The sequence below is a fragment of the Asterias amurensis genome, chromosome 18 (assembly GCF_032118995.1).
Source record: "Asterias amurensis chromosome 18, ASM3211899v1".
Lineage (NCBI taxonomy): Eukaryota > Metazoa > Echinodermata > Asteroidea > Forcipulatida > Asteriidae > Asterias > Asterias amurensis.
The window spans coordinates 7,467,512-7,482,112 of record NC_092665.1 but is presented as its reverse complement, the minus strand read 5'-3'; the positions used below and the strand labels follow the sequence as shown (position 1 = coordinate 7,482,112).

At 40.7% G+C, this 14,601-nt stretch overlaps 2 protein-coding genes across 2 annotated transcripts in view; both read left to right on the top strand.

The window, feature by feature from the left end:
• The window catches only part of LOC139950452 (nuclear receptor subfamily 0 group B member 2-like), a 110,464-nt gene that overhangs the window by 65,260 nt on the left and 30,603 nt on the right, over nt 1-14,601 (top strand). The gene's annotated exons all lie outside the window — the stretch shown is intronic.
• LOC139950757 (uncharacterized) lies at nt 2,380-13,959 on the top strand. The gene is made up of 5 exons (XM_071949551.1): nt 2,380-2,416; nt 4,784-5,150; nt 8,044-8,856; nt 11,729-11,971; nt 12,403-13,959. Exons 2-5 carry the CDS (start codon nt 4,806-4,808, stop codon nt 12,610-12,612), a joined length of 1,611 nt encoding a protein of 536 aa, XP_071805652.1. The 5' UTR covers nt 2,380-2,416; nt 4,784-4,805; the 3' UTR covers nt 12,613-13,959.

Here is a 14,601-nt window from a genome sequence, read left to right as displayed (position 1 = left end):
TAAAACCTTACTTGGTAACGAGTAATACTGAGAAGTTGATAGTATAAAACATTGTGAGAAATGGCTCCTTCCGAAGCGCATAGTTTTTGAGAAAGACGTAATTTTCCGCGAATTTGATTTCGAGACCTCAGATGTAGAATTTGAGGTCCCGAAGTCCAGCGTCAGAAAGCACACAACTTCGTGTGACCAGGTATTTTGTCTTTCATTAATATCTCGCAACGACCAATTGAGTTTAAATTTTCACATGTTTATTATTATATGCATATGTTGAGATACACCAAGTGAGAAGACTGGTCTTTGACAATTACCAATAGTGTCCAGTATCATGACCTATATACGAGAACGAAAATGGCAAGTCGTGATCTTTGTTGAATTATGTTTGCAATAAATAACATTATGCATGAAATAATAAACCTGTTTGGGCTTGAAAACTAGAGCTTTGGTCGTCGAAGTTGCAAACGAAAATAAAGGAAGAAAAAACAGTTGTGCTTTCAGATGCCTTGAATTTGAGACCCCAGCTGAAGTCTTGAATTCAATTAAAATATTGTAGTGAGAAGTTACGTCTTTCTTCAAAACTACGTTACTTCAGAGGGAGCCGTTTCTCACAATGTTTTATAGGGTGCGTTCGTTTAGCTTCCCTGGGTCGACCCCGGTCTGTGGCGGTTTTTTTCCCAGGACGAACGTGTGCAGATAATTACACACGTTCGTCCTGGAAAAAAGTAACGCCGCACACCGGGGTCGACCCAGGGAAGCTAAACGAACGCACCCATTATAACACCCCTTACCAATAATCTGCCTTTTCATTGGTTTAGAGCGCGTCCCATGATATGTCTTAGTTTTACTAGACGACGGCCGTGTGATAGTGCATCGGTTTGCCGTGCGCTAGTCCGAAGACTATCACACGGCGTGCAGTACCCAGACGTCCGTTGCGTGTACGAGGATGACAAATGAATAGTCTGTAACCATTTCGGATTACATAACACTACATGCAGCATGCAGTAGAAGTTTTCGCAATCTGTATTCGCGTCGTCCGTGGATTGTAGCATTCAGGTCTGTAACTTAAAAGTACAGTATTTAGAAATGTTTGGGGTGTTATAAAACAAATATTGACTGCTTTTACTCGTGCAATGGTTAAAACTATGACTCCCTCGGTGATCCCCGGAGCGTTCTATTTTCCCTCGGCTCGGCTCTTAGCCGAGGGAGTCATAGTTTTAACCATATCACTCGAAGCAGTCAATATTTGTATACTATCAACAGCCCTCCATTGCTCATTAGCAAGTTGGTTTCAGGCTAACAATATTTTGAGTAATTACCAATGGTATCCAGTGCCTCATTAATTGTTAAAGACAGTGGATACTATTGGTAATTGTCAAAGACTATAGCCTTCACAGTTGGTGTATCTCAACATATGCATAAAATAACAAACCTGTGAAAATTTGAGCTCAATCGGTCACCGAACTTGCGAGATAATAATGAAAGAAAAAACACCCTTGTCACACGAAGTTGTGTGCTTTCAGATGCTTGATTTCGAGTCCTAAAATTCTAAATCTGAGGTCTCGAAATTATATTCGTGAAAAATTACTTCTTTCTCGAAAACTACGTCACTTCAGAGGGAGCCGTTTCTCACAATGTTTTATACCATCAACCTCTCCCCATTACTCGTCACCAAGAAAGGTTTTATGCTAATAATTATTTTGAGTAATTACCAATAGTGTCCACTGCCTTTAAGATATATTTTTAAAGGTATACCCTCCCTTTAATGTGTTTGGTACATTGGAGTAACAGAAACATTTTTAGTGTGTTTGGCTGCGTGTATAACACAGCCCGGAATTGGCTCATATTATTGTTGTCAACCAGTAGAACACTCAGTCCGGGATATACAACAAAAACAAACAAACGTTTGCGATTTCACTGTCAAGTTTGTTTCTTACCTTTCCTATATGAGACCAAAATATTTGCATTGGCAAATTTCACGGGCGAAGCCAAACAAGTTCCTTTTTGTGCCATGTAATAAAACATGTTGTGAAAAACAACCCTATGACGTCCCGGTTCTTTGTCTAATGATGAAGACGTCGATGAAGACATCTATATTTCACGAGGCCAATCTTTACTTTGTCCTCGCGTAATCCAAAAGCACCTTTGCAAAGGTTGAACAAACCATCAGTGTTAAACCCCAATCTTCACCCTCGGCACAAAAGAGTATTAATATTTGAAGTGACGGATCTATTTCGAGGTTGTTTTTGCACTAATGTCCGACCAACGTTCTACTAATCGCTAGCCCCACGTGCGATGCGACATTTCAAAATCGCCTACACAGATTTTTTGTTTGGCAAACTCTTTAAAAACAGGGACTTTCTGGGTAAAACACAATGTAAGGAAGCAAACTATGCGGAGTAGAAGACGCAGATATGACAAGGTAAGATAATTTGTTTAGCTTTTAATAATGCTACTGGCGAATTGGATTGCAAAGTAGTGGCGAGGGTGGCTACTCTTAAAGTCTTCAGAATACAAACTTACTTGGGAACGAGCATTTGAGAGCTGTTGGTAGTATCAAACATTGTGGGAAACGACTCCCTCTGAAGTAACGTTTTGAGAAAAAAAGTAAATTCACACTAAAACAGGGCACTGAAATATTTTAATCGGATTCGATACCTCAGCTGAGGTCTCGAATTCAAGTCATCTGAAAGCACACTTGTGCGACAAACTTGTGCGACACATGTGTTTTTCCTTCCATAATTCTCTCTCAACTTCGACAACCAAAGGTTTGTTATTTTTTGCATAATGTTTGAGATACACCATGAGAAGACTGGTCTTTGACAATTACCAAAAGGTGTCCATCTCAATGTAGTGTCTACTTGTTCGAGAAAACAGCAAATAACTGTCACGATATCTTCACAAGAATGCCGACCAAGCCATCCAAGTTTAGCGAAGTCACAGCACCGGACACAAACTCTGAAATCTTAGAAACGATTAATACATGCATCGTTTCTCAGATTCTTACGAAATATTTTCACAGGATGCTTCAATTGCCTACTTTAAACTGTAAACTTTCGCAGAGAAATTACCCGATTTGCTTTCGGGGTCATTAGGGAGGTTAAGCTGCGCGGTACGCGAGTAAACACGTGAATGTCAAAACATAACAGGGAGGTTTAGCTGCACGTACGCGAGCAACGTGAACGTGAACGTCAGTTATTGTGTTGTTAAAATCTCACGTTTTTAGCAAACGTGAACATCCTATTTTTCACGTCAGGTACGTACGTCATACTTGAGAAAAAAAAATAAGCACTTAGTGGTAACGTCACCTAGAAACAACACAATTTTGTTTGCTCGCGTAACGTGCAGCTAAACCTCCCTAATACTTTGGGCTTGTTTCATGCTCAAGTATGACGTCTGCACGTATATGACGTGAAAAATGATTACTTCACGTTTTCATGCTAAAATCGTGAGATTTCAACAACACAATTTTTTGACGTGCACGTTCACGTATTGCTCGCGTAGTGCAGCTAAACCTCCGTTACGAAAGTTTGACCCTACCTTAGGTAGGCCTACAGTGCACAAGTTAGTGATGGTCCCTGATGTTGTTCTTGGATGGGACCTTATTCGTTGACATCGGGTAGAAATAAAGGGCGGGTTATGTTGTTGTCATAAAGGTTACTGAAACAATCACGGTGACGTGATGGTTTCCCGGATGCTGTTTTTGTTGGATAACATCTTCCATCTTTTAAGAGGAATATAACATCTTCCATCTTTTAAGAAGAGTATCAATTTCTACCTTCAGCTCCACTGAGTTTCTGCATGTCTATGTTTTCTTCCTTGTAGCCCTTTACCCAGAGTGGCTTTTGGCCTTGTTTTTGGGCGAAAACAAATAGAGGGTTTAAATTTAGGTTCAGCGACATAGCGAAATGGAGTATTATAGTTTGCTTGGTGCTGCAAACAAAGTCACGTGTATACATTCAGTCCTTCCATTCAATTCTGGTAAAAAGAGAAATGAATTTTGCTGACTGCGGCTATTTGATGGGAAACTGCACAGTCGAGATGTGGACAAAGTAGGAGATAGCCACCGATTGTCATGCGCGGACTACAGGTCGCTTTGGCTCTGACGTAGGAGGTGATCGAACGTACAGCCAATCCCGCTGTGGGCGTGTATTTGATTCCGTCTGTGATTGGTTTCGCTGTACTATTCTAGAGAGCCTAGAATTGGTTTGTAGATATCAAAGGATTTCCCAAAACAAATAGCAGATAGCGCATCAGATTAAGGTTGTAGGCGAGATGTCACCGTACAATATCCCCCATGTACTAGTTAACCAAAGAAGGTCAGTGTATAAATACGCCGTTTCTTGTAAACTGACAGTCAGAAAGTCGACGGAGAAACCTCCTTGTATACAGTCACCTGAATACCATGCAAGTTGGACTGAGCACTAGGCGTTGTGCACCAATTGGGACTTTGTTTAATAAAAGGACGAAGTCTTAATTGAAATGTACCCTGCACTCAACGGGATCTTTCAGTTGCCGTCTCACACACATTGTATGCTAACTGGCAAGTCAAATTCGTTTATCAAATGACTAATATGTTATTATTCTCCTCTATGGTTATTATTTTATTACCAAGAAATTGTTAAAGTTTCTGCAAAATATCTGCAACCAATTAACTGACTTGGACCACCGCAAAGCTACTTTAAGTTATTAAAATCTTCAAACCGAAAAACTTGCCCACCCATGGTCAGTTTGATCTTTTGAAACCAATACCTTTTTAATTCTGTCTTCTATTGTTTATGTTTTACAGGTGACTCCTGTGTTTTGTGAAAATGCATGTATTTTGTGCATCTTGTGTCGCTGCATTATCATGTCATCGACTCCTCCTCCTCGTCCTCCTCGTCATGTCATGCTCCCTGGCTGCCCGAGCCAACTTCTTTCCCAAGACGTTAAACATCCGCCCAACCACGACCGGCAGGTCCAAACCGCCGGTGCGCCGGTTCTACTTGCCCAACGAGGTACGGGACGGGAGCTCAACGGAGTCTCCTGGCTCGTTTTATCGTGTGATAAGTCCTTGGGACGGCAGAGCGAGGAAGCAACGAGTACAACGGACACAGACCGGTGAGAGCACTAGTGGCGACTCTACGGATTCCTTTGCTCTCTTAATGGAGGAATGGGTAAGTTGTGCTTTTTCAAACAATAATACCTCAAAAAATAATAGTGTTCAAGACAAATGTTTCAACCTGAATTTTCAAGTCGTATCAGAGAAATATTTCCACGTTCAATCCGGTTAAATTCTATAGCTAAGACAAATTGCACACAACAGTAAACATATGATGTTACTTGTTATGAAATCAACCTGTTGATAGTATACAACATTGTGAGAAACGGCCCCCTCTGATGTGACGTAGGTTTTTGAGAAAGATCAAATAATACAAGACTTCAGGCCTAAAGCATTTTATTATAGCTTCTTAAAGCGCAACTCTCTGCGCAACAAGCGGGTGTTTTTTTTTGCATTATTATCTTGCAACCTTCGATGACAATTAATTTTGTAAAATTGTTCACGGGTGTGTTATTATGCATATTATGTTGAGTAACACCAAGTGAGATTTACAAATAACTTACAGGGTTTACAGAAGGTAATAGTGAAAGACTTCTCTTGAAATATTATTTCATGAAATGCTTTACTTTTTGAGAAAACATTAAAACAATTATCAATTCTCGATATCGAGAATTACGGATTTGTTTTAAACACATGTCATGACACGGCGAAACGTGCGGAAACAAGGGTGGGTTTTCCGTTATTTTCTCCCGACTCCGATGACCGATTGAGCCTAAATGTTCACAGGTTGGTTATTTTATATATAAGTTGTGATACACGAAGTGTGGGCCTTTGGACAATACTTTTTACCGAAAGTGTCCAATGGCTTTAACATGAATCTGTTCTTTAGATGTACATCTAAACAACCCGTGACAATCAATCACCCGGTAATTCAATCAGAATTAAGAAAAATCCTGCACGGTGGTCAGCCAAAGACTACCCTAACCTTATCCGTATAGTTTATAAATTAAAGCAGTGAACACCATTATTTTAAAAAACCAGACTCTTCACTTGGTGTATCTCAACATATGCACAAAACAAACCTGTCAAATTTTGAGCTCTATATTGGTCGTCGAAGTTGCAAGATAACGATGAAAGAAAAAAAAACACCCTTGTCACACGAAGTTGTGTGCTTTCAAAATCTAAATCTGAGGTATTGAAATCAAAATCGTGGAAACTTTCTTCTCTCTCGAAAACTACATTACTTCAGGCGGAGCCGTTTAATACTATCAACCTTTCCCCTTACTCGTTACCAAGTAAGGTTTTATGCTAAAGGTTATTTTGAGTAATTACTAATAGTGTCCACTGCCTTTAACAAGCTCCTTTTTAAAACATTGTAAGAAATGGATCCCTCTGAAGTAACGTAGTTTTCGAGAAAGAAGTAATTTTCCACGAATTTGATTTCAAGAGCTGAGATTTCGAATTTTGAGGTCTCGAAATCAAGCATCTGAAAGCACACAATTTCGTGTGACAAGAGTTTTTTCTTCCTATTGTTATCTCGCAACTTCGGCGACCAATTCATTTTCACAGGTTTGTTATTTTGTGCATATGTTGGGACACATTAAGTAAGAAGACTGGGCTTCGACAATTAGCAATAGTGTCCAGTGACTAATAAACATGCAACTCAAATAGCTGAGTGCGTTAGACTTTGCTATCCAATCAAATGCAGAGCTGCCGTGGCTGCATGCTCATTTCCCGTGCGGTGATTTGGAACCGAGTTATGGTCTACTTGCTTGATGAGCAGCGCGGAAATAAAAAAAAATATTCGGAGCACATGGTGATGCAACAATTTTCTGTAAGGATCACCTCTGGCCATTGAAACTGTTATCATACGAATTTTCCTTAAAGGCAGTGGACACCATTGGTAATTACTCAAAATAATTATTGGCATAAAACCTTTCTTAAAGAAGAGTAATGGGGAGAGGTTGATGGTATAAATCATTGTTAGAAACGGCTCCCTCTGAAGTGCCATAAGTTTTGAGAAAGAAGTAATTTTCTACGAATTTGATTTCGAGACTTCAGATTTAGAACTTGAGGTCTCGAAATCAACCATCTAAGTGCACACAACTTCGTGTGACAATGATGTTTTTTCTTTCATTATTATCTCGCAAGTTCGAAGACCGATTGAGCTCAAATTTTCACAGGTTTGTTATTTTATGCATATGTTGAGATACACCAACTGTGAAGGCTAGTCTTTGACATTTACCAATAGTGTCCACTGCCTTTAACAAGCTCCTTTTCAGTGCTCTCTTTTTTAAATTTTGAACTATTTTTGATGTAAGATAATCTGTCGTGGAGAAACAAAATAGTGTTTTTTAAAACACTGAAAATACTACATACATGAAGAAAGCTGAACAAGACCTTATAATAATTTCCCCGAAAACCCCCCCAAATCCATCACAGTTCTACTTTACTCGCATTTATTTTTCATTTAGTTTTCTATACTAAAACTGCCAACGACCCATAGTGTTTAAAGGCAGTGGACACCATTGGTATAAACATTATTAGCACAAAACTTTACTTGGTACCGAGTAATGGGGAGAGGTTGGTAGTATAACACATTGTGAGAAACCGCTCCCTCTGAAGTGGATTCGTTTTCGAGAAAAGAGTAATTTTCCGCGAATTTGATTTCGAGACCTCAGATTTAGAATTTGAGGTCTCGAAATCAAGCATCTGATGAAGCACACAACTCTGTGTGACGAGGGTGCTTTTCTTTCATTATTATCTCGCAACTCCGACGACCAATTGAGCTCAAATTTTCACAGGTTTGATATTTCATGCATATGTTGAGATACAACAAGTGGGAAGACTGTTCTTTGATAGTTACCAAATAGCGTAAATTGTCTTTAAGATAATATCTAATTTTGAAGTCAACTGCGATGATTGGCTGGAAATGATGTTTGTGTGAATTGTTTTGTGATAACTCAAGCAAATTCCCATTTCAGTTTTTGTCTTTATCGGTATTGCAGGCAAGTCGTAATTCCATCAGCAAATCTGACGCCCAAGCTTACGTCGCATCCGTCTATGGGGGATCTATTCAGAATAAAAGAAAACGAATGAGTGGCTACAGTGGCACATCTCATAAAACAAGGCGTACCGGTTCACGACGGCGTGTTTACTTTCCGGACAGCAGGCAGCAAGTGTTCGAAGCCATGCCACCATTCAAGCCTCCTCCCTCTGGTACACTCTTACCAGACTTGTTCTCTAATCCTAGAGATGCAGCGGTGTCATCTCACAATCGCCCAAACACGTCATCATCCGTCATAGCTCAGCGACCCCCACGGCCATCTAGTTCCAATCCTGGAACCGTTCGTAGACCTGGTTCTAATCCTGGAACCGTTCCTAGACCTGGTTCCAATCCCGGAACCGTTCGTAGACCTAGTTCCAACCCTGAAACCGTTCCTAGACCTGGTTCTAATCCTGGAGCCGTTCCTAGACCTGGTGCCAGTCTCGGAACCGTTCCTAGACTTGATGGTAAACCTCGATCACCAAACAACCAAGATCCTCGCCGAAGTAGCCAAGTACTCGATGCCGAAAGTCTTTCATTTACCGGGGAGGAACCTGGCATTCCTGGCATTGAACCGAACGGTGAGCTGGAAGACACGTTGCAAGGGACGGAAGGTAGCATGGTGGAAGATGTAAGACAATCAGTATATGGGTCTCTTGACGGTGTGTTTGCTGGTAGACCTTATCCACCTATACCACCTAATGGGTACAAGGGACTCCCATCTCCAGAAACGGATAATCCACAAATACCAGGCAGTCCTACAACGTTTAATCCGGTGAGTAATTTAAGATCAGGTAACAAACCACAAGGGAAACGGACTGCATAAATTTAAATAATTGGAAAGAACATGATTTGAACTTTGACCTCCAAGTGTACGTAGGTGTCCTGGATGCTTCATATGAAAACCTGTCCCCCAGAGATCATAGACCTTTACGCAAATACCTTTGCGCAAGCGATAACTGTCGAGTGAGGTGCATGCTGGTCTAGTAGTTATCAAATTGATAGCAAGCTAGACCAAGCTATCGTTATCAAATTGAAAGCTAGCTAGACCAGCATGCACATCATTCAGCGTCTATTGTGCGCGTACCGATAATCAGAAGTAGTGTGTGTACACACTTCGCCATAACGGGGGGGGGGGGGGGGGGGCAAAGAATCGCCGTTGCTCAGTAGGGCACCATTCAAAAGTCAAACGACCTTACAACCACATCGTAGTTACAGTACAACTTTGGAAGCGGCAATAAGGGGCTACATAAGCTAGGTGAAACAACATAAGCTAAAGGCTGGATATCTCAGGTGGTAATGCTTCGGCAAGGAGGCATGTCTACGTTTCAAGCTCCGTGTACGTACCTACGTACATGATAGTTATCGCATATACACGACGCGATCATACTCTCTAAATGCAAAGGAGTAAAAAAAAAAAAACACTCATTAAAGAGCCAATGAGGGACAATTCTTTTTCGAGTGGTTTTCCACTCGTTTAGATTGGAGTTTGCATCTTTTTGAATGATTTTTCACTCTATCCTGGAGTGAAACACCTCTAAAAGAGTGAAATAACGACCACTCTTTTTAAAGAGCCATTTGAATGACAACTCGAAGTGTACAGAGTGGTGTTTTTCACTCTTTTACATTCAGAGAGTATCGGGATATTTGTTTTTTCCTCATTTTGTGTTCTTCTAAACTAAAAAGCTGGAAGTCATGTGTTCGAACAAAAGGTGACATTTCTTCGTCTGAGGATTTACTCCCCCGATACCGATGGGATTGAACAAGAATATTACAGATTATTATACGATTGCAATTGTTAACCACTGTCACAGAGTTTCAGACAACTCCACGGTGCATTTTAGAGATTAAAGACACTGGACACTATTGGCAATTGTCAAAGACCAGTCTTCTCACTTGCTGTATCTCAACATAAAAAAATATGCATAAAATAACAAATGTGAAAATTTGAGCTCAATCGATCATCGAAGTTGAGAGTACTATAATGAAAGAAAAAACACCCATGTCACACGAAGTTCTGTTCTATCGGATGCTTGATTTCGAAACCTCAAAACCTAATTATGAGGTCTCTAAATCAAATTCGTGGAAAATTACTTCTTTCTCGAAAACTACGTCCCTTCAGAGGGAGCCGTTTCTCACAATGTTTTATACTTTTCCCTACTACTCGTTACCAAGTAAGGTTTTGTGCTAGGAATTATTTTGAGTAATTAGGGGGGCCTACGAAAAGTGTCAACTGCCTTTAATAACAAAATGATGAATTAAATACAACACGATGGAGATTACCTGTGGTTTTAAACCCAGTTAGCGTAGGAGGAGATTTTACATGGGGCATTGTAAGCTTTCTTCTACGTCCTGTTGTTGATGAAGCTTTTGGTTTTCTGAAGATTCTCAAGGGGCATCCGATTCTTATTAATCACCATTGTCCAATTATTATACAAGTACAGCTTCAGGCAATTGGTTACCAATACCGCACGCAGCTATAAGTTTAATCTCTAAATACTGCTTGCAGGTAAAGTTCAATCTCTCCATACTGCACGAACTTACAATTATTTCATTGACACTTACAAAACCACATGCCTGCACATTTTGATTAAAACTGAACGCATTGTTTTAGATCGTATGATGTGAAAGTTCTGCATAAATAACACCGATTGTTGTAATTCCGTGAAAATCTCCGATCTGTTAGCATTAACAGTTAAGACAAAGTTAAAGTGTATTGTGTATATGACAACAAATGTTTACTTAATATTATTCGAGATTTGTATCCCGCCCAATAATTAAGAAACAGATTCCTACAGTTATCGGATCGATCGATAAATTATTTGATCAGAATCCAACGAATCGCTGATCGATGTTTTTTTGGACAGTGGTGATGCTGTTGGGTGCTCAGTTAAAGTGTATTCGTGGGGTTGGGTTGCACTACTTTTTTTTAGGGTAATTTACTGATAGATTGCGTATTGCTGATCGTTTGGAGCCTGCAAGGTCATTGGGGCATTTTCACTGGCTTAAGGCCCGATCCCACTGCAGCGATAACGAAAACGACAACGACAATGACACAAAGAGAACGCATTCTATTGGTTGAATTGCTCCACGCAGAATACGCCCACGCCCATTCAACCAATCGAGGGCGTGCATTTTTATAGTTCTCGTTTTCGTTCTCGTTATCGGGGCCTGTGTGACCGGGCCTTTGTTGCGTAAACCGCTCGCGTCTCACCAAGGTGGCCCTGCCGTAAATTTTCACGAAAGGCTTGGATTAATCCTATCTCGAGTTAGGACGAGTAACCCGTCCTAACTTAGGATGGGTTCAATACGTCCTACGTCTTCCGATACGGAACTGAGCTCGTCCTAAGTCCTAAGATTAATCCTAAGTTATGATGAGTTTGGTGAAATCGACGGTTGATTTTTCCCGGGAGGAAAAACCTTTCGATCTCTGGCTGTGCTCCGTGGTCATAATGAATAGATGTGGCTGGCTGCCAATATGCGTGCTTCTCGAACACGTTGTGGCCGCGTCCTTCGCAATTCAGCTCTTAGCTGCGAGTATTGAATGGTTAGCTTCCCCATAATATTATGATATCTTGGTTGATTTCACTGTGATGTTTACGTTTTAACATTTGAATGGTTGATTTGTATTACTGATACTGATACAGCGAGACGTCAAGGTGACGATAGAGACGAGGCGTCTTCAGTTAACATACAGCGTGAACGCTCCCCCATATCTCACCTTCGAGAGTCTACTGTCTCAGCTGGCTACCTTCTTAATGCCCGGGTTCTGTGTAGACCTAGCTGTAACTCGAAGAGATGAACAGTGTGACATCATTAGCCACATGGCGGCCCTCAAGACAGACAGGTTGCAGAACTGGCAAATAGAGATTACTGACACACGAGGCAAAGTAAGTATAATGTCTGGTTTTATCCACTTAAAGGCAGTGGACACTATTGGTGATTACTCCAAATGTTAATTAGCATAAAACCTTTACTTGGTAACGAGTAATGGGGAGAGGTTGATAGTATAAAACATCCTCTGAAGTGACGATAGTTTTCGAGAAAAGAAGTAATTTTCAACGAGTTTGATTTCGAGACCTCAGATTTAGAATTTGAGTTCTCGAAATCAAGCATCTGAAAGCACACAACTTCGTGTGACAAGGGTGTTTTTGCTTTCATTATTATCTCGCAACTTCGACAACCAGTTGAGTCAACATTTTCACAGGTTTGTTATTTTATGCATATGTTGAGATACACCAAGTGAGAAGACTGGTCTTTGACAATTACCAATAGTGTCAATCATAACTATTAATGCATCAACTATTTTAACTCATTGCAGATCATATGGTTTAACCAGTGTATGCCGGACTCCCGACTGTTCATCGTGCCCGGCTTCACGGTTAGTTTCAAGTTCACGTCGCACCTCCAGCAGCCAGTAGCCAAATCAACAGCCGAAGCGCAACGGGTTGATCTAGCTGAACAGGCTTCCCATCCACCACCCATACACGCTGATGACAGTCAACCTCTAACGTCAGCAAGTCTTCAGTAATCCCAATCTAAACTTTATCGCGCCCTCGAATTTTTTTGGGGTAGCACCAAATACCTGTTGCAAAGAATCTACTCCCAAAATAATACTGATGTCGAGCCATAATGAAGGCTTTGTACTAAAATGTACCGCCTTGGACTGATTGATACACAATTTCAGCACGGTCACCACCGACTCTGTCAAGTTTGACATTTTGATCAAGCCTGTGGGCTTTACTTGGAAAATTTGTTTAACTTATATTTGACAAAATTGTATTGATTAAATTTGTTTGTTAATATTGAATTGGTTATTTGATAATTATTATTACTGACGACACGAGTTCGGAATAGGACACCCGAATAATATAGTTAAAGTTCTGATAAAAACGCACGCACAATTGCAACCAATATCCTACAGTAATTTGAATGAATAAGTAAATTAATACTAAGGGAATAAATGTGTAGCGACTAGTTCTTTCACGGCCGTTTAAAATAGGCAGGGTCGAATTGCCGTGTAATAAAGGCCCGAGCCGAAGGCCGAATCAAGACTAGCGCGGAGTATCCGCTCACAACCGGTTATAAACACTGGTCATTATCAAAGGTTTAAACACCCCCACATGACGCGCTCTCCACCAATAGGAATAGCGAAACTGTCTGAGGTATTTATGAAAGTCGTTTTATTCCCATTCATAAATGCCATGTTGATTAAAAAGCGTAACAAAGTAGGAAACTCTGTAAAAATGTATCTGATTTCCGACATCGAGCTCTGACCGTGTGCATTTTTTATGAGACAGTTTCCGGATATGTATTTGTGCGCGTAATGCATCCTCTGCGCGGCGAGATCGATCGCCCCTGGGAATGAGGCTGTGGTCCAACCCGCACAAATGCTATCCGATAAAACCCGGTTATAAACAGCTCCAACTGGTCATTATCAACTGTTTAAACACCCCAACGTGACGCGCGCTCCACCAATATGAATAGCGAAACTGTCCGGGGTATTTATGAATGATTAAAAGGGGTATTTAAAACGGTTGATATTGACACAGCTGTAGCTGTTTATAACCGTTTGTTTTCGGATGGCAATATTGTGCGGGTTAGCGCACAGCCTTGTTCCCTGGGGTGATTGATCTCGCCGCGCTACCAGCCCATGGATACGAGGATACATTACTAGTACGCGAACGAATGGACATCCGAAATGAATGTCTTATAAAAAATACACCAGACGTATACAGAGCTCAGACGTCGGGAAACAGATAAGTTTTTATAGAGTTTCCTACTTTATGAATGGGAATAACCTAACCCTTACCCTAACCCTAACCCTAACCCTAACCCTAACCCTAACCCTAACCCTAACCCTAACCCTAACCCTAACCCTAACCCTAACCCTAACCCCGGAGTGGCCCCGTGTATACTATAATTGTACTGAGTAGTGACTCGTTCTTAAACGGCCGTTTAAAACCTTGCAGGGTCGTGGCCATGCGATATTAAAAAGGCCCTTGCCTTCGGCTCGGGCCTTTATCGCACGGACACGAACCCACCGGTTTAAACAGCCGTTTAAAGATGCTATGTCAGATTTTTGGCCCCAAACATTAAAAAATAGATTGTTTTGAGTTAATGGTATTTCAAAGAGTATCACCCGCTCTAACGAAAAAAAGTTTAACTTTTACTTTTAATGGTCAGGAACCATGACAAAAATTTATAACGTTTCTTATGAAACACATATGAATTGGTCACGTGATATATTGTCGGGATCCAAAAACTAATTTTGAGCACTTTATTTCACTGCTACTAATAATTGGCGGACTTTTTCGAGCAATAGCTCAAATGAAAGCTTGTAACTTTCTCGACCCCCATCAAAATACCTATTGAATTTTAAATCAAAATCTTTGGGTCAAATCGGCAAAAAAATCTGACATAGCATCTTTAAGACATCGTCACTACCCTTTTATTCCCTTAATTCCTAATGAGCCTATTCAACAATTTGGTTGGGACTATTTTAGATTTCGGCCCTCGG